Raw genomic sequence first — 20,505 nt, forward strand, 5'->3', positions numbered from 1 at the left:
GCTGAATTATACACATTTTGAAAAGGATTTAAAAAGTGAAAAACAAAAGCTTCTGTGTTAACTGTAACTTCCCAGAACCATGTTTTTAGCATTGCTCCCTAGGAATAACTAACTGTTCCTCCTCTGACACACGAGGGATACTAGAAACACTGAAGATATAATTTGCTGTCTTCACTGGATTTCAGTCTAAGAAAAATTTTATACTGAGGCACTACAAATGGATCTGGTAACGGGATTTCTTTTGCCGGTTTATATATCACTTATCCTTTTCTTCCCACCCACCACTCTTGATCAACATTTCTCGGTCTGCTATCTAACAATATTCAAGCAATATGTGACTACTATATGTCAATCTCAGCACTCAGGAAGCAGAGGCAAGCAAATCTTTGAGTTTAAGATCAGTCTGGTCTACAGAGTGAGTTCCACGACAGCCAGGGCTACACAGAGAAACCTTGTAATGAAAAACAAAAAACAAACAAACAAACACTGTTTTGCAGGAAGAATAAGACCATCCTCTACTAGATTTTTCAACTAAAGGCCAGATGCTTGGGAGACAGCAACAGCTAGGATTTAATAGTAATTATGAAATGTCCTCATTTTTCAAACTGTGGACCAGGGAATGGTAATAAAAACATAAAAAGGCAACAAACATTTGCAGTAAAATGGTCTCCATATGAAGATGCCAGTTTATAGAAATAACAATCTTCTTCTCCTTTCACATGATACTTACTTGCCATCTGTGTCTGAAGTGGCTGCATAGTGCAGGGGTGTGCAGCCTCTTTCATCAAGGTCATTCACACTTGCTCCTGATCCCACAAGAGCAAACAGGCACTGGTAATTGCAGTTGGCAGCAGCATAGTGCAGTGGAGATCTTTTGTGATCAAGTAACACAGGAAATATAGAAGCCAAGAACATACATTTGTAAACATAAGCATAGCTGACCTTTGTTCTACACAATTAGTTACAATACAATCCCAAGTCAATTACAACCTCTTTATTCTGCTTAGAAACCTAAAATCTTTCATTTTAATAAAGTTTGCCTTACACTAACAAAAATGCCCCAGAGTCCATGTCTTGAGTAGAAAAAGCAAAGAAGAAAACCACAGACACAAACAAGAGTGATCATTATCAACTCCACATAGGCCTCAGCAGTAACACCAGAGCTCTCAAGCATAAGCTAGGTGCAGGCTTACAGACTAACTTCCTATTCAGAGAAGCTAATGTGTTGTTTTAATCTCTAAAGTTATGAATAATCATAACTAATTTCTCTCTGATTACTAAAATCACACAGAATTCTATTAAACATAGGATAACTATTTCAAGATGATAGATCTAAGATGATTTTATGATTTCATTAAAAGAAAAAAATTATGGTAACTTCATTTCAGAGTTCTTCACAGTGTATTCTTTCCCTCTAATACATTTATAAGGAAATGATACCAAAATATTATTTTGCTTTATTGGATATTATACTATTTTCAATTTATTAGTTTGAGACAGGGTCTCACTATGTAGCCCTGACTGGCCTAAATTCATACAGATCTATTTCCCAATGCTGGAATCAAAGGCAAGTGCTATGATTCCCAGCTATTATAGAGATTTTTAAAATGGAATTAATACTGGAAATACAGTTTTCAGCCTCATATTAGAATATGATATGCTTCAAAAATTCTCTTTACTATTTGTTGTATGGAATCTAAAAACTACTGCAAATAAAAAAAATAGCTTTAAACTTAATTCTGTGGGCCATTTGTTCTTTCTATTAGTGCATTTATTCTTCCAAGTATTAAGGGGTCAAACAGCACTTAGTTTTCTTCTATTTATTTCTTACTTCCTACCATACACAATTCTTCCTTTTTCTCTGCATTGGCACTCTTACAAGAAACTAATACAAACCTACACACCTCCTTCCTGTCACAAGTCTTTTGTAGTTTTTACCTGCTGACACATATTGCTTATGCTACCACCAACATCTTTCAAACAAATTCAAACTGCATTTAATTCTTTCCTGAATGGTTTTAATGTACTTTGTGTGTCTAATCCTGCTAAACATAGGAGTAGATAATAAAAGCTTCAACTGCTACTACTACAAATGCTAGTAACAACAAAGCTAGAAATGAGACTTTGTCCTTTTATAGCTGTTTTCCTGCAGACTGTATTCAGTGGGTTATATGGATGTGTATAAGAGAAAAATCACACACACATATTTGTAACCTATTTTTCCTTTTAGTAGTGGTAAGTAGGTATAGGAAGTAGAAACTTTCACAAAAGATGACTTGGAAAAATTCTAGGTACTATGAATTTTGTAAAGGCACTCTGGTACAATGTAGTTTTAAGTTCCTATGCCAAAATTATAGGAAGAGGACAATTAATATCAAGAAGGGTAAGGAGCTAGAGAGACAGCTCAGCAGTTAAGAGCACTGGCTGCATTCCCAGAGGACCTTGGTTCAGTGTTCATAATGATCTCTAACTCTGGCACCAGGGGATTTGATGTTTCCTCTTTTGGCTTCCATGAACACACAAGCAGGTAAAACACCTATACACATAAAATAAAAAAATTCTTTAAAAGGTGGGTGGGTGGGGGACGACGACAGAGGCTAGGACTGTAAGGGGAACCCAATTAAAAGACTGGAGCTGCTGGGCAGTGGTGGCACACGGCTTTAAGCCTTTAATCCCAGCAGTCAGCACTGGAGCAGAGACACGCAGATCTCTGTGAGTTCGAGGCCAGCCTGGTCTATAAAAATCTAGTTTCAGGATAGACTCCAAGGCTACACAGACAGATAAACAAACAAATAAACAAAAAGGCTGGGGCTGAGAACAAACACTTAGAACCCATTGCCTTAGCTGGCTGGTGTACGCATGTGCTCTTTTTCTTTTCCTTTTGGCAGTGCTATGGATCAAATGCAATTCTGTGCACTTGGAAAGATAAGTCACAACCCCAGGTTTGCTTCAGAGTCTAGTAATCATAACTACAACTCCAAAGATGCTGTGTGACACATAAATGTAAATCTTAGAGGTCAGTTAAAGGCCCAGGAAGCCATTAAGTAAGCAAATTTAACCTAGCTTTAAATGAGTCACGTAACTGATTACCTCCCAAATTTATCCTTTTTGTTGAAGTCTGCACCAGTATTCAACAGAAGGTTTAGGCACTCCAAATTTCTAATCAGGGGAAAAAAAAGTTTGAAAGTATAATTATCAGTGATTTTATAATAAAAATGGTAGGCTTAAATAAGCATAAATGAATATTTTAAAATGATAATTACATTTTATAAAGAATAAAACATTAAAATTTATTATATTTAGCACTTTAAAAAGTTATGTGCATATACTGGCACAAAGGAAATAAGTGAACTATATTTCTGTAGAAAAGGAAGATCACTTTGTAAACAATTCTAAGAGATTTGTAGGAAACCAACACTTATATTTAAATGTCTTAAATTCAAGGAGTTTAAAAATATTCAATTAAAATGAACTAAAAACAAACAACAAAAAATTCTTATACCCTTAAAGCACATAATAGTAAATTAATCTCCCCCACTCTCCTATATGTTCATTGTTTATTTAGATGAACCTTAAAATTGTAGGACCTGCTTACATAATTTATTATAACTTAATTTTTATAAACCTGAACAACTTTGTATATTACAATGGAAACCATGCAGGTTGACTTCCGTAGGCAAGTTACACACAGATTAGGTTTTAACTGAAATGTCCTCTGGTGACCTTAGAAGAACAAGGGAGTGAGTCACATATGCTCTCAATTCATCTTTATAACTTAGACTTGCATGGTGGCATTCTTGGTTCAGCACATTTGTTCTTTGAAATAACAGAGAAATATTAAGGAATTATCATTAGAAATAAAATGCTCACAAAATGTCCTTTGTGATATTAAATGGCTTAACACAAATCTAACTTATCAGAAGCAGTAAGATAACAGAATGTTTGCAGAGACCAAGACCTCTGGTCATTCAATGGAACTAATTGACTAGCTTTCCCTACAGTGTTTCTTAAAACTTAATCCAAACAAGGAGGATGTTGTGTGCCTATAATTCCAACACTTCAGAGGCTGAGGTTGGAGACTTGGCTACACAGCAAGATTCTGTCTCAAAAATAGGGACACACACACACACCCTAAACTAAAATAATATAAATAAAATTTAGTCTAAAATATTCTAATCACATTTCTTCTGAGCCAAGACATAACTATATCATCAACATTTTTTCTCTGAGGATACAATTTTTAAAGTACCATTTACAGTGGAGTACACAGTATTATTTAGAACACTAAACAATACTTTTAATATTTTGAATATTCTCATCATTTCATGAACATCTTTATTTATATAGGGATTATTTTCTCTTTCTTTTGTAGGTTTGTTCTTTCTGACTTAACACTCATGACTTAGTTGAAATAAGGCCAACAGGCGATGGCGGGGGGAGGGAGTAACTTTTGCTGCCCTGGACTGTCTTTTGTTAAACTCCAGGTATATTTCAGTTTCTATTATGGGGAGACTCAGAACTAATAAAGAGGAACAAAGAGATAGCCTTCATGACTGGTATCTGTCTCTCGAGATTTCTGGAATGAACCCAGATGCTCTTGGGATGCTAAGTGTATAATCTAATACTGTCTTCATAAAAGAAATAAAAATACTATTAACATACCCTCCAGCTGCAGCTGCATGTAGACAGGTCCTGCCAAAATCATCTGGGGTATCTATGTCAAATCCTGTAAGAATGAATACATATATAATATCATAGATGTATTACTTTGCATTAAGATAGTATTATCAAAAAATATATCACATTGTTCTTTTCAATCTTAAGCAAACTTATATATTCATTCATTCATTTATTTAACATATATTCTTAACAAGTACAAAAATATATAAAGAAAAAGACTAGTAATGTACAATATTACAAAAAAATTCTACTAAAAGTTTGGTAATTTTACAAGCGCTATATTGCTTGTCTGAAAGGCTATATATGCCAGGAATGATGGCTCACACCTTCAGTCTCATAGTCCCAGTAACACAGAAGACTAAGGCAGGAGGATCACTACTCTGAGTCTTGACTAGCCTTGGCAACATGGTATAAAACCTGTTACAAGCAAGCAAGCAAGCAAGCAAACCACTCTAATCTCTAAAAGGCTATAGGGAGCAATGGGGATAATAGTCAACAAGAAAAAGAAATAACAGACACAAACAGAACCCTTAAGATCATGAAATGCAAAATGCTAGTCATAAAAGATTTTGTTGGGTAATTCTATAGAAATTGTATAAGTGATAACTAATATACCACATTATGCTAATGGAATATCTATTATAGGAATTAAAGATATTCCACAATGGATGAAATTTATGGTTATATACCCACATGAATATATAAATATTGAACTGTATACATTAAATAAGTGAATTTAGAAGTGTATTATACACAAATATCTCAATAAAGCATTTTAATCAGACATGATGGTACACACCTGTCATCTGAACACTTGGGAAGCAGAAACAGGAGAATTGCAAATTCAAGGTCAGCCTGGGCTTTACACACTCTCCACTCATCATCTCCCTCCCTTCCAAAATAAAAAGACATGTACTTTGTTCTATGTGGTTATTATTAATACTGAGAAGAGATTTTAATGTTCCTTTTCATGAAAGTGAAATGGACAGTTTCATATGAATACATGTTGATCCAGACTTAAACAACCACAATAATGAAGTTACTCAAATAAAAATGTATTGTACATACATCCCAACAAGCAGAGCCCCCAAACCTCAGAAGAGTATCTGTCTCACTCTATAATATTTTCACTGAAACCTCATTAATTTATTTCAGTAAACATGAGTGTTAATGTTTAACGTTCTTATATTCTGAGAAATAGAAAGTAATTTAAAAACAAATCCTATACAGTCAGTAATTTATTACACTTAATAACAATCATAGTTTGCAGTAATACGGAAAAAAAATCCACGCCAACTACAGTTATAGCATTTTAAACTAAGTAGTAAATATAAATTAATAATTTCATGAGCCTATAAGATTATGACTTTTAACTCTCAAAATGAAGACCCAATCAATGAAACATGCCAAATTAAGGTATACTGCTTCTAGAACAAGTTAGATAGGGCAAGTTAAGAGACTACCATCACTAGATAGAAGCTGCTCTAAAGACTTCACACCCCATGTCTCCAACTAACAAAGAGAATCAACTATAAGAATAAAGCATTTCTCAGAGCTGATAACTGCGAAGGGTGAGAGAGAACGTGTGAGCAAGCACGCACAAACAAACTGGTCTGAGAAGGTTCCACTTACCTGAAGAAAGAAGTTTTCTGCAGCAGTCTGAAAAACCACTTAAGGCTGCCAAATGGAGTGGGAACATTCCATGTATACCACGCCTTAAATTAATAGGACAGAAACTTCATTAAACACATGAAAATACAATAATATAAATATATTTATTATAAAAAAATTTACTTAAGTAAAAATTAGGTGAAAAGAAATCTCTTAATACTTTGGAGAAAATCTGGCCAGTCATTGAAAAGTGGTAAAACTAACTACCCAGATATATTTTCCCAAAGCTTATCTTTCTAACCTTAGTATTAGGACAATAATAGACTATTTTATTTTTTTGGTTTTGCAAGACAGGGTTTCTCTGTATAGGCCTGACTGTCCTCGAACTCACAGAGATCTGCCTGCCTCTCTCTCCCAAGTGCTGGGATTAAAGACTCATGGTGTGTTTATGAGGTCTATATTCTAATGTCAAATGCTTAGCAGCACCTTTGGGTTATATTATTGATACTTTTCTCCCCAACGAAAATATTTCCAGGTATTTGCTCATGAAGCAAAACTTCTTCCCCACCTCACTTCACAATTTAAAATCATTTCTGCAAGGTGCTGGGCTCAAGAATGTTCATCTCAGTCATTTTATAATAGTAAAAATTTGAAAGCAACTTGATTGCAAGTAAGAAGAATATTGTATGTATCCTTATACAATAAAATTAAATCCCGTAAAGTAAACCCAAGTTGTATAAACAGATCTGAAAAAACCTAAAGTCTCTATATATCAGCAAACACGTATATTTTAAATCGAAAAAAATGTACACAGCATATCATCTATAATACATAAAAAGTTTACAATTTGTTCATTAATACATATAAATGACATAAAAATTAGAAATACCAATATAATTATGGTTTTGACTTTCATAGTATATAAAACCATGTATATTTTAAAAATGTACAGGGCAACTTAAATAGGATGGGGCTGGGGGACAGGGACCCCTTTGTATAAGCAACTAGGGACTCCCTGGGCTCTGCACAGCACAGTCTGAAATCACTGTCTATAGATGGTCCAAGAAAAGCATTTGGTATGTACAATTTTTATAACTTCTAGATTGAAAAGTAAAGGGATCATAAAAGTTAAGTTTCTTATCAAAATCATGTATTATTTATGCTGGAGAAAAAATGAACAGAAATATAAAAATATGCCACACTGGCTACTCAAAATTACATATAAAACATATAAGATATACCAGTGTCAGGATAAAAGGTAAGAAAAAAGCAAACAAGCCAATGACTACACTGTTGAAGACAAAATGCACACTCCCACTTGAAATCTCTACAAAACTCTGTACACTTGCTTCTGTGCTTCCCCAGACAGCAATTACCAGCTCTGTAAGTACTGCTTACTTTGCAGTGTCAGCACCACTTGTAATAAGAGTGTTGATTAGCAGCTCGTGGCCATACCGGGCTGCTATATGCAAAGGGGTGTTTCCATTCTTATCTTCACAGTCAATTACAGCTCCTAGGATAAAGGACATAGTGTCAGACACTAGATTATATAGAGATTGGTCAACACTGTGAAATGCAACATAATAAAATGATGCTTAAGTATAAACTAATGGATATAGCAATTCTAATTAGTTTCATTTAAAGCATATTTACTTGGGGTTATCAACTGCAAATTTAAAACAGTTTTGTAAATTGAGAATAGGACTTAAACATACTTTAAACTAGTAGAAAGAGTTCTAGGGTGCAATGAGTCTAAAGACCACTATGTAAACCTACTGCTTTAGAGCAGTACTTAAGAGCTATCCCATGTTTCATAAAGTCGACTGCTCATACACAGTACTCTACAAATCTTTGGGTCAGGGATCTATTATTATTGTTGCTGTTGATGTCATCATCATCATCATGATCATCATTATTGTTATTTCCCCTTGCAGAACTCTAGGAACAAAAAACAAAGGGGTTCTTGAGATGGCGCAGTGGGCCAAATGCCTGCTATTAATCATGAGTAACAGAATTCATGTAAAGTTGGGTATGGTAGCACCCATCTGTAAGTCAAATGCCCAAATGATGAGTTAGGAGGTAGGAATAAAAGAATCCCCGGAAGGGAAGCCCACGCATGAGACAGCAGTCTGCAGCTAACATCATAAAATTCTATCTTAAACAAGGTAGAAGGGAAGGATTAACATCTGTAGCTGTTCTCTGATCCCTACACGTCCACTAAAGCATCTGTATGCCTTTCTTTCACTCTCTTTCTCAAACACATTAACCAATATATACACATAAAAGATTGTGTTGTTGTTTTTCTGTTTTGTTTTTTGAGACAGGGCTTCTCTGTGTAGCTTCGGAGTCCATCCTGGAACTTAATCTGTAGTCTGGGCTGGCCTTGAACTCACAGAAATCTGCCTGTCTCTTCTTCCCGAGTGCTGGGATTAAGAGTGTACATCACCAAAACCCAACAGAACTTTTTTTTTTTAAATGTCAACAAGCGGCTGGAGAAATGGTAATTGGTTAAGAGTATAGAATATTCTTCCCAAAGAGCTGGGTTCACTTCCCAGCAGCAATATCAAAGTTTACAACTGTCTGTAATGAGAGTCCCAGGGAACCTGACCCCTTCTTCTGGTCACCATGTGCATCACATGCATGTGGTGCAGAGACAGACATCCAGGCAAATATTCATGTACATAAAATAAAAAGAAACAAAATCTTGGAGATCAATAAAACCTTTAATAAAAATTGTATATTAAGAACTATTAACAAACACTCCTTTAGAACATGGTCTAAGAAACAGATTTACATTAATAGCCATAAAAAATACTAAAAAGTTTAATTTACCTAGAAATAACTCAAACATAAGAGAATAAAGTGCAGAGATTAAACTAAAACCTTAAAAGGAGTTCATTTCAAAGCATTCAAACAGGAAAAAAATGAAAAAAATAAAACAAAGCACATATTAAAAATATACACAAAAAGGCGGTTTTCCAAGTAGCAATAATGAAAAAGAAAAAGGTCGACCCTAATTGCTATAGAAATAGAATTCATAGCTGGGCAAGGTGGTGTTACAGGGTGAGAGGATTATGAATTCAAGGTCGCCAAAACTATGCAGGGAGACTTCTCCCTTCCTATCTACTCAAAAGAGAAGAAATAAAATTAATAATTCAGAAGAATAGAAGTAACTATGAATGATATATATTCATGGTATTTTAGCCTCTACTGATTTTTAAGAGATTTAAAATAAAATTTTAACAGTATATACACTGCTATGGCAATTCCACAGTGCCATTCACTATGTAGATTAAAAATAAAAACCAAAAAACTACATTGAAGAAATAAAAGAAACAAACAGAAATACTTTTTACCACTCTGGATAATGGTTTGTGATCTGGAGAATCTACCGTGGAGAGCAGTCATGTGTAGTGGGGTTTTCCCATCTTTACTCTGAAATAATAACAAAAAATTGTTTACTATGCTGTACCAGGATATGCATTCTTCAGTTGTACTTTAGATACCTTCTTATATAAATTTTATGTCACTCAAAAATTACATTTTCCAGAGGTTAAACCACCTTTTCAAAGTATGAATTGAATTGGATTTTTCATTTTAATGTAAATCAAATCAAAAACACACAAAACTCCCATGATTACTATTTATACAAATCCTGTATGGCACTGTAGAGTATCATCTTAGCATTCCCATTTCTTCAGGTCAGAAAATTAAAACACAGGATATTAAATGATTCAACCAAGTGTACTGTAACCTCAAGTGGTAGGGTCACAATGGGCTTCCCAAGTTTAACATTCAAACTTTCACCTTGCACCAATGCTTTCCTTTAATGAAACCCAGAACCCTCTCGTCTTTAGTCTGTTATAATACGAGCGGCGGGCTACGTTCCTGGCACCGGACCACTAGCACAGCTAGCTTTATACCCGAAATAATTACATGGAAACTGTATTCTTTTAAACACTGCCTGGCCCATTAGTTCCAGCCTCTTATAGGCTAGCTCTTACATATTGATCTAACCCATTTCTAATATTCTGTGTAGCACCACGAGCTGGCTTACCAGTAAAGATCTTAACTTGCGTCTGTCTGGAGCAGGAGAATCATGGCGACTGACCTGACTCAGCTTCTTTCTCCCAGCATTCTGTTCTGTTTACTCCACCCACCTAAGGGTTGGCCTATCAAATGGGCCTAGGCAGTTTCGTTAATAATTAACCAATGAAAGCAACAGATCAGAAAGAAATCACTCCCACATTAGTCACTATTAGTCATTTAAAAAACCAATGTCTTAATTTGTTTATAATTACTTGTAATCAATATTGTTAGCTATTTTTTGAACTGTTTAAGATAATCAGGTTGGCTGGCTGTGCATTTCTATTTTAGAAGAATTTCTAATTTAGAAGAAATTCAAAATGAGAAAAACAATGTGATATTTTCTTCCTAGTTAAATGATATCTTTTCATGTCTAAAATCTTGTGGTGAGTTAAACTATACAAAGGAAACAATCTGTTTTGCACTCTAATCCTTTAGTACCTACCATGCAGTATGCCTTCTATACGTATACTGTAACAAATGCTCCAAGTTTATATTAACTCTGCAAAACCTTTCCTGCTATTTGGACACAGTTATCGAAGTATTTGATTGTATAATTTTGCTACCTTGTTTTGGAAGAGGAATTTTATGTTACCTAAAATTCACTACATACCCCAGAATGTTTTTGAACTTGTTATCCTTCCATCTCAGCCCCCCAAGAGCTTGGTTTATAGGAATGCACTACAATGCCCAGCTTATTTTGTTAATTTTATGATTTTTTTTGAAGCATAAACCATCTAGTAACTTTGAGGGATTTCTAATAATCTGGAGGCACTGGAAGAAAGGATGAGAAAGTATGTACACATGGAGACTCCAGAACCACAGCAACATCAATAAATCTTAGCTCTGACACTCATAACAGGAACTGGGACAAGTTCCCTAACTTTCTTGAGTCTTTATTGCCTCAACTGAAAATGAGGATAATATTATCTATATTTTAGGTATGCTGCACCGTCAAAATATAACAACCTCTGTAAACCACTTGCATATCATACCTATAACTTGTTATTTTATTCCTTTAATTAGGAGGACAAAAAGGCACAAAGCTATTTCACAGAAGCATTCTGGTTTCATGTTTTCAAAAATGTTCACTATGTGGCAAATTTCAATTCAGTGTTGATATTTTACAGCCATTTTTTTGGAGACAAAAAAACCCAAAGAAAATAATAATGTATAATGTAAACAGCATTCATAATACAGTGAAATTAGGAAGATATGACTTCAGATAACATTTTTAAGTATTAAAAACATATTTTAGGTAAAATTTGAAATAGTCCTTATATGCCAGTCATTTAATCCTCACAACCCTATGATAAAGATACTATTATTTTCAGGCCAGTGAGTTGGCCTACTGGGAAAATGACCTTCCTGCCAAGTCTGATGAGTTGAGTTTGCTCTCTGGACACGTATGAGGGAAGGAGAGAACCTAATCCTGCAAGTTGTCCTTTAACCTCCACATGCACGAACACACATGTACATACATATAACAAAATTTATATAAAAATATAAAATTATTTGTTTTATAAGTAAGGAAAGATACAGTCTAAGATTAAAGAATTCCACTTTGTCTTCTAGCTAACAAGATAATAAGCTTATACAAAACATTAACTAGAATATTTTTACTTTCTACATACTGATTATAGAAAGTATTATAAATATACAAGGAAAAAGAGATTAAGATTAGCAGTTGAAAAATACAGCTTAATAATAGTAAGAGAGCACATTTATTTCTCCCTAAATTGGAGAAAAACATGGAGATTCTTTTAGTTTAGGACGAATAATAAAAATGCAGAGCCATATTGTGGTTCAACCTGAAGATCAGAAAAGCAAAGCAGTCAATAACTAGAGAGACCTTTTAACTTTATCCAATCTTCAGACCAAAAGGGCAAGATCCTGTTTTCCAAAATCCTCAAACTCTACACTCCAGTGAGCTCCTGTCTCTTCCCCTTTATATTTCTCTCTCTGCCCAGCCATATGACTCCTATCTTCACCTCCCTAGTGCAGGGATTAAAAGTGTGTTACTCCCATACACTGAGATTAAAGATGTGAACCACCATCATCTGGATCTGTTTCTGGATAGATCTTGTGTAGCCCAAGGTGGCCTTAAACTCACAGAGATCCACCTGCCTTTGTCTCCTGAGTCCTGGAATTAAAGGTGTGTGCTACCACTCCCTGACTTGTATGGCTGACTATGGTGGATGCTTTGCCCTCTGATCTTTAGGCAAGGTTTATTTATTAAAACACAAATAATATACCAATGTATTTCTCCTTTTTGTCTAAAATAAAAAGGCTCTAACTAATGTAAGAAAAACTATGCACAATAAGTACTATATATATATATATATATATGTAAAATATATAAGGCAATAAATACATCAACAATGTCTAGTCCATTTGCATTTGACAAATTCAGGGAAAATACTACATTATCTATGCCATCTTGGTGAGTCCAAAGTCTTGCACCTAATTTACTTTCTATTTTAATTTGCTTTCTGCATCTGGTAAACAAGAAAAACTGTAACTATTTAGTCTTTAACTTCCTCAGAGACCCAAGAAATAAATATTTACTGAGTAAGCAGATTAATATACAAAACAACTATTTCTGCATATTGCAAATCGGCAATTTTGTTGAGAGGTTCTTTAAAATCCCTTAGAATCACACGTAATTCTGACTTTTGTAAGGGCTTTGATCCATTGACTTAAATTTTCTGATTTATAACTTGCCTTTCCTGATTTATCTGCATAGGTATAGAATGTAGAGGCTCTAGTTATTGGTGTGTCTGGAATGCGAGGAAGGATCCAGTTAGTTCTCTTTATAAGTTGAATTCTCTTGCTTTTTAGGACAGTTGTTAATTTCTCCCCAAAAATTACTACAAGCTCTTTGTCAGGGTTTACTTTCTTCCCACAATTTGTCAATTTCATCATTATTAAAAGGTGCTATCATTTCTGCTGAGTTCATTCCTGCTAATTGACAAAGTATCAATTTTCGTTTTAGAATTAGCTCAGAGACCTTTTCCTCATAAGTTTTCAGTTTCTTACTTGGTTTATGTGGTAAAAAGATCCATTCCAAGATAATATCGTCTCTCTGCATTAAAATTCCTGCAGGGAACTATTTGGAGGGTAATAAGACCAGAATGCAGTTAAGATTTGAATCCACAGGATCCACATGTGACTTCTGTAATTTTTCTTCAATTAAAGCCAATTTTCTCTCAGCTTCAGCTGATAATTGCCTGGACTATTTAAGTCCTTGTCACCATCTAAGCTTTTGTTTAAATTAATCAGTTTATCATGTTTTATTCCAATAGTGCAACGTAGATGGGAAATGTCTCCTAGCATTCTTTGGAAGTAATTAAGAATCTGCAATTGATCTCTCCTAATTTGTACCTTTTGAGGTCTAATTTTGTAAACCTATTTTATAACCTAAATAGAATCTATGAATTTTTTCAGGAGCAATTTGTAGTCACTAAAAAAAGCAAAATTTTTTTTACTTCTTCAAACATTCTAAAGTATCTACATTGGACTCACATGGTAAAATGTTATCCATGTAAAGGTAAACTATAAATTCAGGAAATTGTTAACATCATTTCCAACGGCTGAATTACAAAATATTGGTACAGGGTAGGGCTAGTTAAGATTCCCTGTGAGAGAATCTTCCGTTGATATTTCTTAGCAAGCTGAGAATTATCTCTGTCTTTTTCTTGTAAAGGTATAGTGAAGAAACAATCTTTTAAATCAACAACTATAAGAGGCCATCCATAAGCAGCAGAGAAGGAAATGGAATGCCAGACGGTAGAAAACCCACTGGCTGAATCACCTTATTAACAGTTTTTAGATCTGTTACCATTCTCCATTTTCCAGATTCTTTTAAAAAACATATACAAGAGAATTCCAAGGGCTGGTTGATTCTTCATTATGCTGGGCATTTAGTTGCTCCTGTACCGGCTGTTCTACAGCCTGCAGTTTCTCTGTTGTTAAAGGCCATTGCTTAACCCATACAGGTTTGTCTGTCAACCACTTTAAAGGTAGGGCTGTTGGTGCCTTTGAATGGTCAGCAGCTGTTGCGCCCTGTTCTTGTACAACCTGAATGGCTGGTCACTGATCTTTACAATATCTTGTAATATTTTCCCCAGAAACATATAGTTTGTTTCTAAGATTGGGGGAATGGTCATTTGAATACTTCATTGCTGTAACAAATGACATCCCTACAAATTCATTTCTATGTTAGCCATATATGGTTTTAATATTTCTCTCTGTTCTTCTGGCCCTATACAGTCAACCTGTCTTGCGTTCTGCTTTATGTGACATAAAGTTTCGATTCCCAAAAACTGAACATTTATATCCTCAAAAGGCCAATTTAGATGCCAAGATTCTGATGAAATTATTGTTATATCCACATTTGTGTTTCCCAGACCTTCAATGACAATGTCAGTTTTATTTTTATTTTGGTCTTTGTTCATTTATAGAAGTTTGCCACTGGGTGGTGGTGGTGCACGCCTTTAATCCCAACACTTGGGAGGCAGAGGCAGGCGGATCTCTGTGAGGTCTAGGCCAGCCTGGTCTACAAGAGCTAGTTCCAAGACAAGGTACCAAAGCTACAGAGAAACCTTGTCTCGAAAAAACAAAAAACAAAAACAACAAAAAGTTTGCCAAAATACCCGCTTTATAGATTTTCCTGATTTTTTAAATTTTCTCTTCTATACCTGTTCTATTATCCAAAGTAGTATGGTTTCTTACACTAGGCATTAGGTTCTTTAATTACTCTGGGAAGGAGCTTCCTCTACGATGACAGGAAACAACTGAACAGGATTTGGTACAGGGGACTGAAAGAGGGCCCTCATGAAGTTTCCCAATGGCAAAGGATTACCTCGAATATGGCTGTTGACCCTTGTTGTCATATCCCTTTTTGTCATTAGTTCAATCCCTGCCTTTGCCACACCATCCCCATAATCCAGAACGGAGAGGCTTTCTGAATGGATCATGCCTAGAAAAAAACATTGTTTCTAGGAATGCCCTGTTTACAATCCCTTTTAATGTGACCTTGTCTGTCACAATTTAAACACTTGAAATTTCGGTTTTTCTTCCAAACCTCTGGAAATCACCTCTCCGGTATCATCATGGTCAAAAGATTAAATATTAAGTGTATCTTGGATCCATTCCTCCAAAGGTGCTGACCTTGCCTTTAATGGCATAATTAATCTTTTGCATTGAGAATTAGCATTTTCAAAAGCCAGAAGTTCAATTACTAATTGTCTAGCTTCTGAATTGGGTATCATTCTGTTTACTACTGATATCAGTATCTGTAAGAAATCCATGAAGGTTTCCTTTGGGCCCTGTATGACTTTAGTAAATGATTCATAAACACATCACAGAGACCTAAAAAAAACAAACAAATCTAGATTTACACGGAGAAACTCTTGTTACGAAAACCAACATAATAAAACTAGATTTGATCTTTGCCTCTGAGTTCCATTAAGATAAACTAAAAGATTTTATCTTTGGGGAAAAAAACAATTCTCCTTACAACAGAAATTGTTATTTTTCTGGGCTTGGTAAGAATTCAAAATAAAATGATCAGCTGGGTGGTGGTGAACACCTTTAAACTCAGCACTCCCAGAGGCAGGATGGTCTGAAGTGTCAAGGTCAGCCTGGTCTACACAGCAAGCTCTAGGCCAGTCAGATAATACACTGAGACCTTTTCTCAAACCAAACAATGAAAACCTGAAAACTTTCATATCCATTTTATTTAAACTATTTAAAGAATGTTACTAAGTGACTTGTGCCAGAGGATATTATCATTTAATACAGCAGATGGCAATTAATATTCAGGTGTTAGTAGTCTACCAGAAGTTCAGTTTTAGCAAGGCTTATGAAAATAAAGCCTTTTACTTATGCTGTGCCTTCTACTGATGCTGCTACATGCTCTTCTCTGGTATCTGATATGATGTATTTATATGTGGGGAGTCCTCACTACACGTATTGTAGTGCGTTTATCTCATGATTACATCTCTACTGGGCATTTTTTATCTGTGGACTGTCAAGAAGGTAACCCCTCCTTAGCTGCATTGTTTAGTTGATATTTATAATGTTAGCTTATACAGAGTTTTGATTAATAAAAATGAATACAAAGAAAGAAATACTACCCAAGTCAGGGGTTATAAATTCCCACTAAGAGCTGTCATGTACTACAGCTTAGCTTGACATTAAGGAAACAGCTGGGGACATGAATCTGGGACCTCCAAGGGAGTAGGCAAAAACCAGAGACCTCTGCAGGTCCAGGGCGCTAATCAGGAACCCTCAAAGGAGTAGGCCCGAGCCAGGACTCTGCCAGAGCAGGGCCAAGGCAGTAACCTCAACAGAAAGAGCCACAAGCAAACCATCTCGGTGGGAGAAGGCCCTAACGAGCCTCAGTATTGTAGAGCAAACCTCAAGACCATTGAGAGACCTCCAGGAACATGGAGTGACCAATGGGGTGACTGGAACCATGCCCCTGACTGTACCACCAGGAGCAACCATCAGAGCCTTGGATTTACTGGCACCTAGAAGATTGATCACCACAGTCACAGACAGCCCCAAATATACCATTCAGAGGAAAAAATGGATAGACAAGGTAAGAACACATACAACACCACAAAGAGGAACACAACACCAGTAAAAACTAGTGACCTACAACAGCAAGACTTGAACAACCAAATACAGATGAAGCCGAAGAAAATGACCTAAAAAATATCTTTAGGAGAATATTTGAGGTCCTTAAAGAGGAAATGAAAAATTCCCACAAAGAAATAGAGGGTGAGACAAACAAAAAAATGGAAGACATCAACAAACCCCTTAAAGAAGACATCAACAAACCCCTTAAAGAAAGCCAAGAAAAAGCAATCAAACATGAGAGAAACTATTCAAGACTTGAAAACTAAAATAGAGACAATAAAGAAAACACAAGCAAAGGGAAGTATAGAAACAAAAACCATGAGAAAATGATCAGGAACCACAAATGCAAACATAAACAGCAGAATACAAGAGATGGAAGAGAAAATCTCAAGAGCTGAAGATATAATAAGAGGAAATAGACTCATCAGTCAAAGAAAACATTAAATCTAACAAAAGTTTAACACAAATTATCCAGGAAATATGGAACACTATGAAAAGACCAAACATAAGAATAATAGGTATAGAAAAATGAGAAGTTCAACTCGAAATCACAGAAAATATATTTAACAAAATCACAGAGAAATGTTTCCCAAAGTAAAGAAACATATGCTTATGAAGATACAAGAAGCTTACAGTACACCAAATAGACCGGATCCAAAAAAATGTTCCCTCACCACATAATACACAAAACACTAAACATACAGAATAAAGAGTATTGAGAGCTGAAAAAAAAAAAAGGTCAAGTAACATAAAGGCAGACCTATAAGAATTACACCTGACTTCTCAACGGAAACAATGAAAGCCAGAAGGTCCTGGTCAACTGTTATGCAGACATTGAGAGACCATGGCTGACAGCCTAGAATACTATACCCAGCAAAACTTTCAATCACCAGAGAAGGACAAAACAAGATATTCCATGACAGAACCAGATTTAACCAATACATAGCCATAAGCCCAGCCCTACACAAAGTATTAGAAGGAAAACTCCAACCCAAGGAGGTTGGCTACATCAACAAAAAAACAAATAATAGATTATCTCACAGCAGCAAATCCCAAAAAAGGGGAAAACATACAAAATAACATCACCAACAACAAAAACTAAATTAACAGGAGATAGGAATCAATTGCCATTAATATCCCTTAATATAAATGGACTCAAATCACCTATATAAAAAGACATAGACTAACAGATTGCATAAACAGAATCCATCGTTCTGCTGCATACAAGAAACACACTTCAACCTCAAAGACTGATACCACCTCAGAGTAAAGGGATGGGAAAAAAAATCCAATCCAATGGACCTAAGAAACAAGCTGGTGTAACTATCCTAATATCTAATCAAACAGACTTCAAACTAAAATCAATCAAAAGAGATAAAAAAGGACATTTAATATTAGTCACAGGAAATATACATCAAGAGGAAATCTCAATACTGAACATCTATGCTCTAAATACAAGGGCACCATCATATGTAAAAGAAACACTTGTAAAGTTTAAATCACACATTAAACCCCACACACTAATCGTGGGAGACTTGAACACTCCCTCTCACCACTGGACAGGTCTGTAAGACAGAAAATAAACAGAGAAATGAAAGAACTAACAGATGTTATGACTCAAATGGACTTAACAGACATTTACAAAACATTCCTTCCAAACATAAAAGAATACACCTTCTTCTCAGCATCTCATGGAACACTCTCAAAAATTGACCACATACTAGATAACAAAACAAACCTCAACAAATTGGAAAAAAAATTTAAAAAAAAATTGGAATAACCCCATGTATCTTATCAGATCACCATGGTTTAAAACTAGAAGTCAACAGCAATACTAATTCCAGAAAGCCCACAAACACATGGAAATTAAACAATGCTCACCTGAGTCATCAATGGGTCAAGGAAAAATAAAGAGAGAAATTAAAGGCTTCCTAAAATTCAATGAAAATGACCACACAACATATCCAAATTAATGGGACACAATGAAAGCAAAGAGGAGAGTTCATAGCACTAAATGCCTATATAAAAAAGCTGGAAAAATCTCACACTAGTGAATTAACAGAACATTTGATAACTTTAGAAGAAAAAAAAAGCAAACTCACCCAGGAGAACTAGATGGTAGGAAATGAAATTGAGAGGTGAAATCAACAAAATAGAAACAAAGAAAACAATACAAATAATCAATGAGACAAAGAGTTGGCTCTTTGAGAAAAATCAAAATAGACAAACCTTTATCCAAATTAACCAAATGGAAGAGAATATCCAAATTAACAAAATCAGAAATGAAAAGGGGGGCATAACAACAGGCATGAAGGAAATACAGAGAATCATCAGGTCATATTCAAAAACCTATACTCAACAGAATTGGAAAGCTTAAAAGAAATGGACAACTTTCTGGATAAATATCAATTACCAAAATTAAATCAAGACCAGATAAGCAGGAAAACAAAGGAAATGGACAACTTTCTGGATAAATATCAATTACCAAAATTAAATCAAGACATGAGAAGCAAATTAAATAGATCTATAACTGCTAAAGAAATAGAAATAGTTATCAAAAGTCTCCCAACCAAAAAAAGCACAGGACCAGATGGTTTCAGCTCAGAATTCTACAAGATTTTCAGAGAAGAACTAATACCAGTACTCCTCAAATTGTTCCTCACAATAGAAACAAAAGGAACATTGCCGAACTCTTTTTATGATGCTAACAATTACCCTGATACTGAAACTACATAAAGATATTACTAAGAAAGAAAATTACAGACCAATCTCACTCTTGAATTCTGCTGCAAAAAACCTCAATAAAATACTGGCAAATCCAATCCAAGAACACATAAAACCACCATTCACCATGATCAAGTCAGTGTCATCCCAGAGATGTAGGGATGGTTCAACAACTGAAAATCTCTCAATGTAATCCATCATATAAACAAACTAAAAAATAAAAACTACATGATCATCTCATTAGATGCTGAAAAAGCTTTCAACAAAATACAGCATCCTTTCATGATAAACGTCTTGGAGAGAAAGGAAATACAAGGAACAAACCTAAACATAATAAAAACAATATACAGCAATCCAACAACCAACCATCAAACTAAATGGAGAGAAACTCAAAGCGATCCCACTGAAATCAGGAACAAGACAAGGTTGTCCACTCTCTCCATATCTATTCAATATAGTTCTTGAGGTCCTAGAGCAATAAGACAAGAGGAGATTAAGGGGATACAAATTGGAAAAGAACAAGTCAAACTGTCACTATTTGCTGATGATATGATAGTTTACAAAAGCGACCCCAAAAGTTCTACCAAGGAGCTTCCACAACTCATAAAAACTTTTAGTAATGTAGCAGGAAACAAGATTAATTCAAAAAAAATCAGTAGCCCTCCTTTATATAGATGATAAATGGGCTTAAAAAGGAACCAGAGAAACATCACCCTTCACAATAGCCACAAACAGCATAAAATCTTTGAGTAACTC

The 20,505-nt window shown here is 35.0% G+C and overlaps 1 protein-coding gene across 6 annotated transcripts in view; it reads right to left on the bottom strand.

The window, feature by feature from the left end:
• Ankrd28 (ankyrin repeat domain 28) overlaps positions 1-20,505 on the bottom strand; it is a 144,705-nt gene that overhangs the window by 24,079 nt on the left and 100,121 nt on the right. For 5 of the 6 annotated variants that reach the window (XR_003377040.1, XM_013346858.2, XM_026779680.1 and 2 more), the window contains 6 exons: positions 9,648-9,726; positions 7,690-7,804; positions 6,313-6,395; positions 4,663-4,726; positions 3,091-3,159; positions 731-871 (listed from right to left, as the gene is read on the bottom strand). Coding sequence is in view for 5 of the 6 variants with exons in the window: in XM_013346858.2 (XP_013202312.1) it covers positions 731-871; positions 3,091-3,159; positions 4,663-4,726; positions 6,313-6,395; positions 7,690-7,804; positions 9,648-9,726 (551 nt within the window). In the remaining variant the exon portion in view is untranslated. Of the gene's footprint in view, positions 1-730; positions 872-3,090; positions 3,160-4,662; positions 4,727-6,312; positions 6,396-7,685; positions 7,805-9,647; positions 9,727-20,505 lie in introns of those variants that run through there. The other variant, XM_013346860.2, reaches the window with a different exon arrangement.

Source organism: Microtus ochrogaster, chromosome 6 (assembly GCF_000317375.1).
Source record: "Microtus ochrogaster isolate Prairie Vole_2 chromosome 6, MicOch1.0, whole genome shotgun sequence".
NCBI lineage: Eukaryota > Metazoa > Chordata > Mammalia > Rodentia > Cricetidae > Microtus > Microtus ochrogaster.